The sequence below is a fragment of the Nothoprocta perdicaria genome, unplaced genomic scaffold (genome assembly GCF_003342845.1).
Source record: "Nothoprocta perdicaria isolate Ctin4 unplaced genomic scaffold, notPer1 scaffold_4, whole genome shotgun sequence".
NCBI classification, from domain to species: Eukaryota; Metazoa; Chordata; class Aves; order Tinamiformes; family Tinamidae; genus Nothoprocta; species Nothoprocta perdicaria.
Window position 1 is genome coordinate 1,063,280 of NW_020455643.1, and position 13,113 is coordinate 1,076,392.

The 13,113-nt window shown below is 50.3% G+C and overlaps 2 protein-coding genes across 2 annotated transcripts in view; both read right to left on the reverse strand.

Moving 5' to 3' along the window:
- The window catches only part of CUNH3orf33 (chromosome unknown C3orf33 homolog), a 5,244-nt gene extending 2,899 nt beyond the window's left edge, over positions 1-2,345 (reverse strand). Inside the window, exon 1 of the mRNA XM_026045212.1 lies at positions 2,229-2,345. Coding sequence (XP_025900997.1) covers positions 2,229-2,345 — 117 coding nt within the window. The remainder of the gene's footprint in view (positions 1-2,228) is intronic.
- On the reverse strand, positions 1,965-11,439 carry SLC33A1 (solute carrier family 33 member 1). Its single transcript, XM_026045417.1, has 6 exons — positions 10,701-11,439; positions 7,221-7,411; positions 6,426-6,610; positions 5,357-5,474; positions 4,274-4,489; positions 1,965-2,679 (listed from the first exon to the last, which is right to left on the reverse strand). Exons 1-6 carry the CDS (start codon positions 11,437-11,439, stop codon positions 2,512-2,514), a joined length of 1,617 nt encoding a protein of 538 aa, XP_025901202.1. The 3' UTR covers positions 1,965-2,511.
- Positions 11,440-13,113: the final 1,674 nt, after the last annotated feature.

Below are 13,113 nucleotides of genomic sequence, written 5' to 3' on the forward strand. Positions count from 1 at the left end.
CCGCCCCGGGACCGCCCCGGGGCCGCCCGAACCGCCGGCACCGCCCGAACCCGCCGGCACCGCCCCGGGACCGCCCCGGGACCGCCCGAACCGCCCCGCGCGCCCCAGGGGCGGCCTCTAGTGGAGTTCAAGGTAACAAGAGTATAAAACAATAATAATAAAAAAAGGGAAAAAATAAACCCGCACTCGGGCTCCGTCCCCTCTTCCCCGCTCTTTCCTCCCATTCCTGCAGGAAGCACCCTGATCCTGGGCAGGGCTCGGCGGGAACAGGGACCGGGACACAAGCTGGGTGGGAATGCGGGACGGGATCTGCGCTTACGCAGCTCTTCTCTTGGCCTCGAAGCACAAATTCTCAGAGGAAGGGAGGAAAACAAAACACCGACAAATATTTTGGGGCTGGTAATGAAGACAAAAGGGTTTGTGCTTTAAAGCCAGGGCTAAGGACGGAGGCCAGGACTGGTGCCCATAAATCACGACCTAAGGGCCCTGCCAGGGAATTGCCTCCCAGCGCCCTTCCCACCCTGGCCCAGGGCTGTGGCAAGGCTAAAACCACCCCAGCCCTGCAGAAAGGGAAACCTTTCGCTCGGGGAAAATCCAAAATGAAACTCAGGCAAGTGGGAGGGGAGGAAGAAGCTGCTGCGGCAGGCGCAGCCTTTCCGACCTGCGCTGTGAAGAGCGGCAGACTGGGAGCCAGGCTTGTCCAGCTTGAGAGAGGAAACAAACAGTTACACAATTTACAATTTTGGATTTAATTTTGATACTGCCAAATCATCCATCCAGCAAATCCAAAGGCATCTCTTTTATTAATAAGTCACACTGACACATCCAGAAACAATAACCAAACTGTAACACAAAAGCCAACTGTAAAACATCTCTGAATTTAATTTTCCATATTCTGCAGTCTGTAAGTTTTCCTTGTTTTCCTTGAGGTTTAAAAAAAAAAAAAAAAAAAAAAGAGGCAAGTGTGGACAACCGTCTATTGTTGTAACCATTTGCCACTTATTTTATTAAGTGTAATGTATACGTATACATAGATAAGTAATGCAGTAGTGATGATCTGGCCCTGGCTGTAAATAGATACCTATGTTTGAGTACAGGTTTGACAAACTCTTTCTGTGCTTTTATCCAGAGGGCAGAAATAATAAGCTGGAAGATGATGCGTACGGGAGGGAGCAAAACTGCGCAAGGTGGGAATTGTGCTTGCAGGGAGCTCTGATCCCCATCAACAGGGGAACAAGCCCCATGCCGCGGCCCTGCTCCGCGGGTCACAGCCGGGGAAGAGCCGCCGCTCGGGCTGCTGCCGGGGCCGGCAGCGAGAGGGGCCGGGAAGGCACCGGGTACCGGCCCCGCGGCTCCTCCCGGGCTGCTTCCCTTCCCGCTGGGGACACTGGGGACGCGTTGCCACCCCTTTCCGCCTCCCCTAAAGCACCCAGTAAGGACAGAGCAGCAGGCGCCCCGCACAGCTGGGAACACACGCACTCAATACTTTCAATATGGTCGAGGAAAGAAAGAGCCGAAGGTTCCTTCCACCTTTGCGTTTTAATTGTAAAGAGCGACGCACCGAACGCTGCAGGGGGCTGAGGGCGGCACGCTCTGCTTCCCTGGGGCGCCACGGCCGGGTTCCGGCGGCCGCTCCGCGCTCCAGCCCCGCAGCCAGGCACCCCTGCGCCCTTCCCAGCGCCACCGGCCCCAGGAACAGCGGCTGCCCCTCCTCCTGCACGCGGTGCCAACGGGACAACCGGGAACGAGCAGCGCTGCTGGGGGCCCTGCAAACGAGCGGCCCGCGCAGCACTCAAGGCCTAGGGCACTGTGCGTTACTCTTAATTTAAGTCCTACCCTACAGCACTTTCTCTTCAGGTTCTCCTGAAGGTAAATCAAGATGCGTTGAAACAGAGGAAATAAATTAAGTGTAATTTCATTTATAAAAATATTTTCTTATAAATCTTTAAAGCTTATAAAAGCCAGAAAATACATTTAAAAGAATCCTGAAACATTATTTCATCCTCTGAAGTGTGTTTACAGTCCATAAGTGAGAAGGGGAATTAAAAAAAAAAAAAAAGCCACAGCTATTTTATCTTCCCACGATGAATCCTGTATCATAACACGCTTAACCCACGAGTCAAAACGCCTCGGACATCCTTCCCCACGCCAGCTTGCTGTGCCAGGCCACTTCTCTTGGACAATTAAGAGCTGGATCTTAGCCGGCAACGCTGCTGCTGCTGCGATACTCGTGGCACAGTGAGCCCTCCATAGCTGCTATATGGAAATCGGGTGCTGGCAGCAGCCGTGCTCGGAGGCTGGCGCAGGCCTCGCAGGCGCCGCTTTGCCGCGGTCACCTTCGGCATTCCCGTTTCCACACTGGGAAGGCGAGCGGTACACGTACCATTTCTGAGCGATTTGGCATTTAAAATACCTTTGTTCCTGTTTATTGATTATGAGATATGTCTTTGTAGTAAAACTAAAGTGACGTTGCTGGTCCATCCAGTATTTAAGGGGCATCTCTCAGGAGCATCAGTTGGTCCTCCTGCACTTCCACGAAGACTGTCCTTCGTCCTGCAGCTTCTTGAATTTGGGCCCAAGCAGGAACCACCAGCCGAAGCCCAGGATGACGCAGATGACAGACTCCACGTAGTAACCGTCCAGGGTGGTGACGCAGGAGCCGCCGGCTTTAGTGCAGAGCTGCAACACACAGGGCTTTGTTAGGGCCTCGATCCCAAGCTTTTTTGGGGAGACACAGAAACACACACTTTCTAGAAGGCACTAGAATCTTCACTCTTCCTAACCCGAGCTTTAAACAGTTTACCCAGAGCTATTTGATTAGTCTGTGTCTTGCAGAGTTAGTAAGAACCTTCAAGCTCCCATTAGCAAGTAAAGCAACAAATACTGCAGGTCATTTGGGCAGAGGAGCTTGTTGGCCCAAGGGACCAGCCCCAAGAAAGAGAAACTGGTCCAACCGTCCTCGGCTGCAGAGCTGCTGCAGGCGCCACCACGTAGGCCCACGAGGAGGGACTTGTTTCTAGTCACCCAAGCGCTCCATGGCAGTCACACTGAGCCTGCAAATGGGTGTGAGTACAAGGCCCAGCGGCCCTCAGGGTAGCTCACGGACAAAAACACACCCGGGGTGCTCTTTGATTTTGCTGCAGCCCTCGGGCAGCTACAGACACGAGCAGTGCACAAGTCTTCCTGCCCGTGCTCAGCTTGCAGTCCACAGCTGCACGCTCTCAAGACAAGAGCAAGCCTTGCAGCGGAGGCCCCGCCAGCATCCTCCTCTTCAAACATGCCAGCATCAGAGGAAGGGCGAGGGGGGTGTTCATAACACTGCAAACTGCAAGGACGCGAGGAGAGAGCAGAGCAGGGGGCACCGCAGCCGGACAGAGCCAGGGCCCCGGGCTTGGGAACCCCTGGGTGACATAAAACACACGGAAGCAGCACAGCAGAGGGAGGCAGTTTCCCTTCTGCAAGCAGGGAGCTGCAGCACCACTTCAAACAAGCCCCATTTGACTCCTCGAGCACTTTGTGTGTTTGGAAGATCCGCACATCCCAAACGCCCCTGTGGACACACAAAGGCACTGCAGAGCCAAGGCTCAGCCACGAGCGAGGAATGAGCATTTCCAGCCTCGCAGACGTTACAGTTTCCAGCAGAGGCGCCAATCCGGAACCTTGCTCGGAGGCAGGCGCGTCCCGCGAGCCGCGTGGCACGTCCTGCTCTGCTCCACTGGCTCCCAGGGCTGGGAGCGCAGCCCGTCCCACCGCTCTGCTCCGCTCCACACCACAGAAAGCAAAGAACCGCCAAAGGGAAGAGTGCAAGGCACCAAGAGAGGAAGCCTCCCAGGACGTCGGGAGGACTAAAAGCAAACGGAAAACCTCAAATCATGGAAACAAACCCACCCCATGGCCTAGGCACTCTGGGGACTGACCTGCCAAGAACAGAGCACCTAAGCACATCCCAGGAGAGCAAGGCTGAACTGGGAAGCTTAACCATGGCCTCCGTGTACCCCAGGGAACGTGGCACGAGCTCCTCACTGCCTTTCCACCTCAGGAGGAGGTAGAAATGGGTGGGAAGAGGAGGCAGTGCACACCACACACTACAGATCTGTGTTAAGTGTTAGCTATTAAAGAAAGGCAGAGAAAACATTGTATCAGACAGAAAAATTAGCTCCATTAGAGGGATTTTTCAAACCCTGGCTTATGCCCCACGAGGATTTTTGGAGCACCAGGAGGAGAAGGCCCCGCACGTGGAAGCGGCTGCAGGGCGCGCGGGCGCGGGACTCACGTCGGCGGCGGCGGCGGAGGCGCAGGTCTGCGCCGGGGCGCCCGCGCACTCCTTCACCGTGAGCGGGTCCACCAGCCAGAGCGCCACCGTGGAGGGCCAGTTGCCGCCCAGGTTGGACACGGTGTTGAGCAGCGTCATGTAGGTCCCTCCGATGAGCGGGTCGCTCACCTTGGCGTTGAAGGCCATTATGGCCACGTACATGCTGTACAGGGTGATCTGTGCAGGAGGAGAAAGGGCTCGAGGGTAAGATCCCCAGTCACCAACAACGAAAACTCCTAGCAAAAACTCTTACAAGGTTACCTGTAGTTAGCAGAGTTAACTGAAAAACAGCCTCAGTTTAAAATCGCAAAATAATCACTTTTATGGTCCATCTCGCTGCATAAGACCAAGAAGCCTTGTTCTTGTTTCAGCTCATACCAAAAGGGACTCGGCCCCAGGTGCTAACAGACAATCTATCAGATTAAATTACAGTAAGGCCAGGTGAAGATGCCTATGTAAAGGTAACACTTCCACACACGCACACACACATAGATACACATACAAACAAAACCCATACAACCTTTCAAGACATTTTATAATATTTTTGTACTAGTCCAAAGCCTGCTTTGGGCTCTGCTCTCTAGACCTTCAAGTCAGATCTACTAGGATATTCTGGGGCAGGGGGAGTCATTTTTTCTAGGATCAGGATGACATAACTGTAGGGAGCTGCACCATCCACAGCATGAGCTCTGATCACGATCATCATACTGGTGAAACTCAAGTCAAAACAGCACGATTTCTCTGACTCCACTGCAATCATGCTTTCTGACCTATGGCGTTGGGAACAATCCAAGAAACAAAAGCAAATCTGGTCAACTAAGAATAACTTCACTGATGTCATCCCTGTGGAGAACAATGAGGTGGGAGCAGTTACACTGAGAAGAGGATCAAAAGTAAATGAGGAGAAGCAGAGCCCAGCAGATGAGACTTAAAAGACTCCCACTGTAACTAACAAAAGCATTTAACAGCACTTGCTGCCCCCAACTTGGTTGATATGAAAGACCCTCCTGCCCCCCTTGCCCTCTATAATGCAGTATACATTACCTGATGTAAAGCATAACTCAACAATACTACAATATAGTAGTATATAGGAAATCCTCCTTCGTGTTTTACTTTAGGAGTCCACCAAACCAAAAAGGCAAATTCCAGTCCAAGCAGCAACCTGCAAGAATAAGATGGATGGGCAATTCAAGTAATGTTATCCATGTGCTTTTGTTATACAGCAGCTATTGAACATTTGTACAGAGACAACACATTAAAATGTTTGATTTCAGTGCTTGTCAAATATTTGTTTTAACCATTTAGATATAATGTATTTCTATTTTAAGCTATTTTATGCTGAAACTATTCTGTCCTCAGTAGCAACACAATTCTGCCAGCTCTCCTATACCAGCCTCTTCCTCTGTCCTTTAATAGTGAATTTTCCAAAGTCTTTTGGTAAAAAACAGCACAGAAAATACCTAACAGAATACATCTGGAATAAAATCTACTGAGCTTTGTTAGGAAAAAAAATATATAGGTTACTGCAGAAGAACAAAGTGGTTAAGTTTAAGAGATAATGCTATTTTTTAGTAAATCAATGTTTTCTGAATTAGTTGGGTTTAAATTCTTCTAGAATTTCATAGGCAAATTCCTATATAGTCAAACTCTTTTATCAAACAATTAGTATCATAAATGGAACGTCTCTGTGTCTGCAGTGCCCTGATTCTGCTTCTTCTGTTCTCAAATATCTGAATAAAGCAACATCCTGTAAGACTTGGCAAATGATTCATCAGCATGAGCTGCCACTCTTACCCTGGGAATGCATTGAAGACTACAGGTACACACCCAATTCTAAGTAGAACAGTCAGGAATAAAGAAACAGCAACATTTAATGAGAACAGAAGAGCACAGAGCTAATGCTGCCATATACCTATCTGCAAGCACTGAGCATTCTGCTTTTTTCCATGCATTTCCACAAGAATCATCCTCCAGGCTTAAGACATAAAACTTATCATGGATATTCTCACACACACACACACACACCTGAAAGAGGAGTCTACAAAAGAAATCTTATACTTAATCCAAATAAACAAGATACAAAGATATTTTTACAGAATAAAGTTCGTTTTACCTAAAAGGCATAGCTTTGTAAAATGTGTTCAGTGGCTGGGGGCCTGCTGTGTATTTGCTGATAATCAGAGGCAATATGATCTGTAAAGGAACCATTGGAACTGCCAGCAGAGCTAAGTGCTCTTTAGGTACTCCCTCTTCCACTAATTTGAGTCCTGTTACGGCATCTGCTGCTGAAAATCCAACCTGCAAAATAAGTTAAATGAAAACTGAGGAAAGCAGTGATGGTCTGGCTAGCAATTCCTCTTACTTGATATCAACAACATGGAGAAATAATGATTGAAACATTTCCAGATCAGTCCTGAAGCATGTTCAGCATTTACACAATATTTTTACTACCAGTGCCAGAAATAAACCAAAAACATCAAACACAGCAGTGCTATTTGTATCTATGCCTTAAACACCCCTTGGTATCCAGGACTGCCAACTTGAAACCACGGAAACCTAGTTTGCAGAGTTGCAGATTCCGTGAGCAGAATTTAGGTGAAGAGAAAAACTTTGTGTCTTCTTAACTGCAGGCTACGCAAACAGCCTGGATGTAGAGGCACGGTTAACATACGTTATTTTAATATCAGGTTGCTATCAGCTTCTTCAATATGTTTACCATAAAGAACCTCAGCATTTTCTACTGTAACACTATACCTAGCTCAATGACACAAGCTATTTATGCTTCCAAATTCCATGAAAAAGCCTGGAAGTTTAATGACAACCACTGACAAAGTGGTATCACAAGGGCTCCCTTTCAAACTCCCCTGTCATCATCACTAACAACAACTTGTTAAGTGTCTTTACTTACCTTTGCTGTGAGAATCAAGAGACAGAAGGTGAGAACTGCTGGCATCTTGATTATTGAGAAGAGCAGTCTGTAAGTATCAGTGATCCCTTTTGTCTCCTCTTTTGTTGGAGTTAATTCTTTGTTTTCCTTTTTCAAAAGGGCAACCAGTGTGGTGGTCACTAGAAACACAGCTCCCCAGAAGAACAGGAAATCTGAAAGAAAAAAAAAATTAACAATCAACATTAACAGGTTACTGAAAAGCACTTATTGTGCAATAATATAAGTTCATAGCCTAGCAATCAAAATTAAAGTAATAAAACGTTACTCATTGACCTTCCTGAACACAGATAAAAGCAGAACGTGCACACACAGAGCAACGAGCTGTAACGGAGACAGCTTTTCCCAGCCCCACGCGGTTGTGTAAGATCTTGCACACAAGATAAACACTAGTTTTTGTGCAAAATGTTGGGGAACTGGGCACTACCACAATCTAGAGGAAATGAATAAAAATAAAGGTTTTGAGAAATCACAACCACCAAATATTGATAAAAACAAAGAGTTTAGTAACTAGAAGACATCATGACAAGAACTTTATGTGGCAAATGTAAATGTCTTCTTTATCCAGTTTGTTAAGCAGTCACATAAATCCTATTTTGAGTGTAGAATCGAAGCACAGAACAGTTATCTACTATTCAAAGGCAACAATGATTTATATTCATGAGGGTAAAGCAATTCTGATGATGTTTCCTACAATTGCCAAGTGAAGAGTTGCTGAAGTATGTCTCTTCAAAGGGGATTTTTGCTAATTCAAGTGCTGTTTTTTAAGTAGACAACATATTTTCTAAATATTGGGTTAGAAGTCAGCAGGAACAGGACATACACTAATATTTCATGGGAAATACTTTCTGAGTTGACTACCGAATTAAAGATAATTCTAACTCCTACCTCTTAGAAAGGGGCAAGAAAACACTTGAAGAAGAAAGACAAAGAAAAGACAAAAGTTGCCTTTTAACTTCTTGGTTGGAAGCAACTTCAGAAGCCTCAAGACAACTGAAAGTAAGCAAGGAAAGCTGGTGGAAGAACAAAGATGATTGTTTAGTCAATTATTAGCTTTTGTTCACAGGACAGCACAACATGGAGAACAGAAGATGACTTTTTTCCCCCCTCGCATTAAGAATCCTAAATTATTACTGAAGTAGTCGTCTAGGTATTTCAGACTATTTTCTGCTGCTTCCAAAACACTCTTCCCTTCACCAGAGCACTTTGAAAGCAAGAAGCCCACACAACCAATGCTATCAGATTGCTCGCTCCTCTTTTTCGGAAGGAGTCGAGTATCCTGAGCCTGTTTTTCACAGGTAAGGCATCCTTTTCGCAGAGTCAGGCTAATCACACTCACACAGCACTGCCAGGAGCTGCACTGCAGCAGCAGCCGTGAGCACTGCCACTGCGGCGATCGCACACCGCTGCTACGATTGCGCCACAAACAGCTTGGAGCATCATCACATGGTTATTGCTAATCAGTTCAGCCCTGGGAGCACAACAGTCATGGCTGTTTGCTAAGACCATATGTAGGAAGAGCTCAATTAAAGTCTTTTTAGTTTTAGACGACTTACACAAAAGAGCAGCTCTTCCACTCAAGTACAGAACAACCTACTGGCAAAAGAAGTTTCCGCTGCAGTTCACACAAGCAGTTTCTAGCAGGAAAGCTTCTGGTGCCACCAGCGAACGCTGCTTCCCATGGAAGCTGGCAGGACACAAGCCAGAGCGCAGCACTAGCCTTGGAGCAGGCGAGGGGAATGGCCGGGCTCGCAGACAAGAGCAAGGCTGATTTCCCCACGGGTTATTTCAGTGCTCCCTTTTCGCAGGGCTGCAGACACCCATCTCCCCACCTCAGATCCGGCCTTCATGCAGCTGTGGGACAAACTGGGCAGGGTCCAGCCAACCCAACAGCAGCTAAATAAATAAACAAAAATTAAACTCATCCGCTCAGCATACTTACACAAACTACAAGCCCAATGAATTGCAATTCTTTTTTATCTTGCTAGAACTTCGCCTTGAAATTACATAACACAGTATTCATTTGGAGTAAGGGTGCTACATTTGTCCATGTTCTTCCCCAAGGTTAACAGGAAAGGTTAGGCTGTCAACCTTGTTGGCAAGGTTGCTGCTTGTCAAGGGCTTTAAGCTGTCAGGACCATGAGGTTGGGACCTCCTCTTTCTCTAGCACTGGCACGCAGCCCGAGATGGAAGGGTCCAGAGAGCAATGCTGGCAAAAAACACTCACCTTCCCCCACCGTGAGCTCCCTGCTGCTTCACCTGCCCGAAACAACTCAAGCCAAGCCCTGAGGACAAGGAGGGCTAGGACAAGACAGGGTCTCCCCAGGCAGGTGGTTACAGAGCTGCCCTACAGCTGAGCCTGCACAAACAGGGCAGGCTGAAGCGTGGCACACGCCAAGGGCACAGGACAGCCGTGCTGTCCAAAGCCAGCTTGGCTACCCCTAAAAAACACATCTCTTGCAAGCGCAGTGCCGGAGCTGCTGGCTTTTCCTACCCCACCCAGGACAGGTTAAACAGGTTGCATTGGTGGGTTTGAGGTGCTTTTTAAAAGGTCTTGCAGCGGTAACAAATACATTTCCACTAAGATAAAAAAGGCAGAGCAAGCCCTCGTGAACACCCCAGGGCTCTGTGAACTGCAGCAGGGAAGGTCAGCCCGCGGCTGCAGAGAAGCAGCACTGGTGCGAGCAGCGCTGCCTTCCTGCAGCTGGGGCACGCCGGGTTTCACGCCCCAACAACTCAATTCTGGCGTGTCCTCTCCCTGGCAGCACACAGCAGCTGGAACAGCACAGAGAGAAGAATGGAAAAAGCACAGAGTAACTGAAATATGAACGGAGGAAAATAAAATAGAAACACAAGAATTCACTTCATTACTAACTACAGCCACCCTGGCATTTCAGCCAGAAAAGGTGCTAGTTTTCCAGTCCTCCCCTAAGTTTCTCTTGACCTTGCACACTGAAGTGCCTTCTAGGCAGCCTATCTACCATCAACAACCACAAACAACCTTTACAGAAAGCCAAACAAAGCCCAAAGAAAAGCTGGAGCCTGATGATCAGGTTCCATTTAGACCACAAACAAAGAGTGTCCTCCTTCCCCAGCCCCTTAGTTTAAGGAAGCAGGGCCTGCTTCCGAGGTCTGCTTTTGGGAAGCAGCAGCGGGATTGAGCTAACTGAACTCCTGACACTTCTCCTGTGGGGATAACGCTCGGGATTGAGCTAACTGAACTCCCGACACTTCTCCTGGGGATAATGCTCAGGATTGAGCTAACTCTAAACTCCTGACACTTCTCCTGTGGGGATAACGCTCTCTTGGAGGTTTCAATCTCGCGGGTTCCGCCTTTCTCCCAGCAGAAGCGGCTGGTAACTGGTCTCCTTAGGGGCAGATCTGGTGTTTTGAAGGGCAGCGGCCAGGTGGCTGGCGCCGGGGCCAGGCCGGGCCCGGGGGTACCTGCGAGGGTGACGATGCCGCGCGGCTGCGGCCGCAGGCGCAGGTACTTGTTGCAGAAGGCGGGCGACTCGAGGGCGAGGAAGAGCACGTTGCCCAGGAAGTAGCCGGCCGTCTGCCCCACGGAGTTGCACGTGGAGGCGTAGCCCACGTTCTCGCGGGACAGCATGGTGAGCGCCCAGCCGTCCACGGCGATGTCCTGCGTGGCCGCCAGGAACTCGAAGAGGAAGAAGGCGGCCGTGAGGGCCGCCACGTCGGGGCCGCGGCCCTGCCCGTCGCCCAGCAGCGCGTCCACGCGCGTGGAGAGGCCGAGCATGAAGAGCCCCAGCACGTACTGCGTGGGCACGAGCCACGACTTGCGGCGGCCGAAGCGGCGCGCATACACGGCGTCCACCAAGGGCGCCCACAGCAGCTTGAGGCTGAAGGGCCAGAAGACGAGGCTGAAGGCGGCCTGCTCCGTGTAGCTGGCGTTCTTGCTCTGCAGGATGAGCGGCACGCTGCCCGCCAGCCCCAGCGGGATGCCCTGCAGCACGTAGAGCGCCAGCAGCAGCAGGATGCTGCCCAGCTCGGCGCGGCAGCCGCGCGGCCCGCCCGCCGCCGCCGGCAGCAGCGCCTCGACCTCGGCCTCGCGGCAGGGCAGCGCCGCCTCGCCGCGCACCTCCACGCAGTTCCCGTGGTGCTGGTGGCTGCTGCCGGCGCGCCGCTGCCGCCCGCCCTCCGCGCCCGCCACCGCGGGGGACATGGCGGAGGCGGCGGCTCCGCTCCCGCTCCGGCCGCCGAGCGCCGCGCGCCGCCGCCTCAGCGCGGCCGCCCGCCCCTTCCGCCGGCCCGCGCGTGGCTCGCCCCCATTGGCCCGCCGCCGCGTGACGTCACCGGGCGGGGCAGGGCGGCCGTTGCGCGGCCGTTGCGCGGCCGTGAGGGGAGGCGAGCGGCAAAGTGAGTGCGCGGGGCGGCCGCGAGCCCCGCGAGCGGCCCGGGGCGGCCCCCGAGCCCGCCCTGCCCCTCGCAGGGACCCGCCGCCTCCGCACGAGCCGCCCCCGGTGCCCCTCGAGCGTCTGCAGCGTTCCCCGTAGCGCCCTGGGAGCGGAGGGAACCCCGGACACTCGCAAACTCATCAAACGCGTTTTATTCTAATACATCATTATTTTACTTTTTTTTTTTTCTCATTTTTAATTATCTTACTACATTTATTTTTAATTTTATTTTAATTTTATAAATTTTTTTTGGCCGCTCTATGAACTAATCGCACCAACATGAGGGCGCAGCTACCTCTAGAGGCCGAATGGGAAAAAAGTCTCACGGTTGTACCTTTCCTTATTTCTGTCTCTTTAAATTATATGAATAACAACTTTCCACTTTCCGGTAAAGGTTGCACAAATAATTTGACCCAATACAGCAGTAAGAGCTTGGCTGATTTAGTTGCCTTCCTGAGTGTCTTAAGACACTAGGTTTAAGAAGTTTCACCTGCAGAAGCAGAAGGTGCTCTCTGCATTCAGAAAGATTGATTTGTAAAGTGCCAGTTTGTGCCTGTTTTCTGCCTTAAAATGGCCTCAGATTAAACCCAGAGTTCAGATATCAGCTAATTAATGGGTATGGATCTGGTGCACACTAGGACAGACAAAACGTTTATTTTAAACTTTGAGGAACTGGCATAAACTCTTCCCAAGTAGGTGCATCTCTGTGGTGTTAAACACGTACAAACTGCTGCCTTGAGAGATCTGGAGGGGGAGCCTCAACGGAAGGGTAACTGCTGCCTCCTCCTTATGGAAGGGTAACTGCTGCCTCCCCCTTTGCTGCAGTGCTTTGTGATCGCAAAGGCGAGCGCAAAACCTGAATTCCCACCGCAAAACCTGAATTCCCATCCTGTCTTTAAGACCGTGGCGTCTGAGAGAGATAGTAGATGCATTTGCTGGAACTTACTGACATTACTTGACCTTATGGTTTGTTTGGAGCACTGAGTAATGTTGACCTTTCCTTCTCAGGCATCAATTCCATAATCAGCGTGTAGGTAATTCTAAGTGTATACAAACTGATAGCTGTATTTAGGTAATGCAAAGCATTCAGATAACATAGGCATATAAGATTACATGTTGTGCCAGACTATGAAGTTAATGCTATTTTTACCTAGCGCTCTTTTACGAATAAACAGTGTGCTATTCATTTACAAATAAAGTGCCCGTGCCACCACCGAAGGGATGCGGGGAGTCAGAGGGCCCAACGAAGCTGTTGCGGTGCAGAGCTTGGGAGCCGTGTTGCTCACGAGCAGGAGCCACGGGGGAGCATGTGGGGCGGCCCAAGCGGGCCCCGTGTTTCCTGAAACCTACTGCAGGTGTGTGCTCATCCCGCCTTGCACAGCATAACATCATCCCGGTGCAGGGCACAAGGGAGTAAACAGGCAGAAACCTCGGCACTGACA

What these genes read in the sequence shown, in the direction of transcription:
- SLC33A1 (XM_026045417.1), bottom strand. Translation starts at nt 11,439, where the DNA reads ATGTCCCCCGCGGTGGCGGGCGCGGAGGGCGGGCGGCAGCGGCGCGCC. An exon ending in CGGCATCGTCACCCTCGCAG is followed by an intron (nt 7,412 to 10,700) that starts GTACCCCCGGGC and finishes TTTTTCTTTCAG; the next exon opens with ATTTCCTGTTCTTCTGGGGA. An exon ending in TACAAAGCTATGCCTTTTAG is followed by an intron (nt 5,475 to 6,425) that starts GTAAAACGAACT and finishes TTATTCTTGCAG; the next exon opens with GTTGCTGCTTGGACTGGAAT.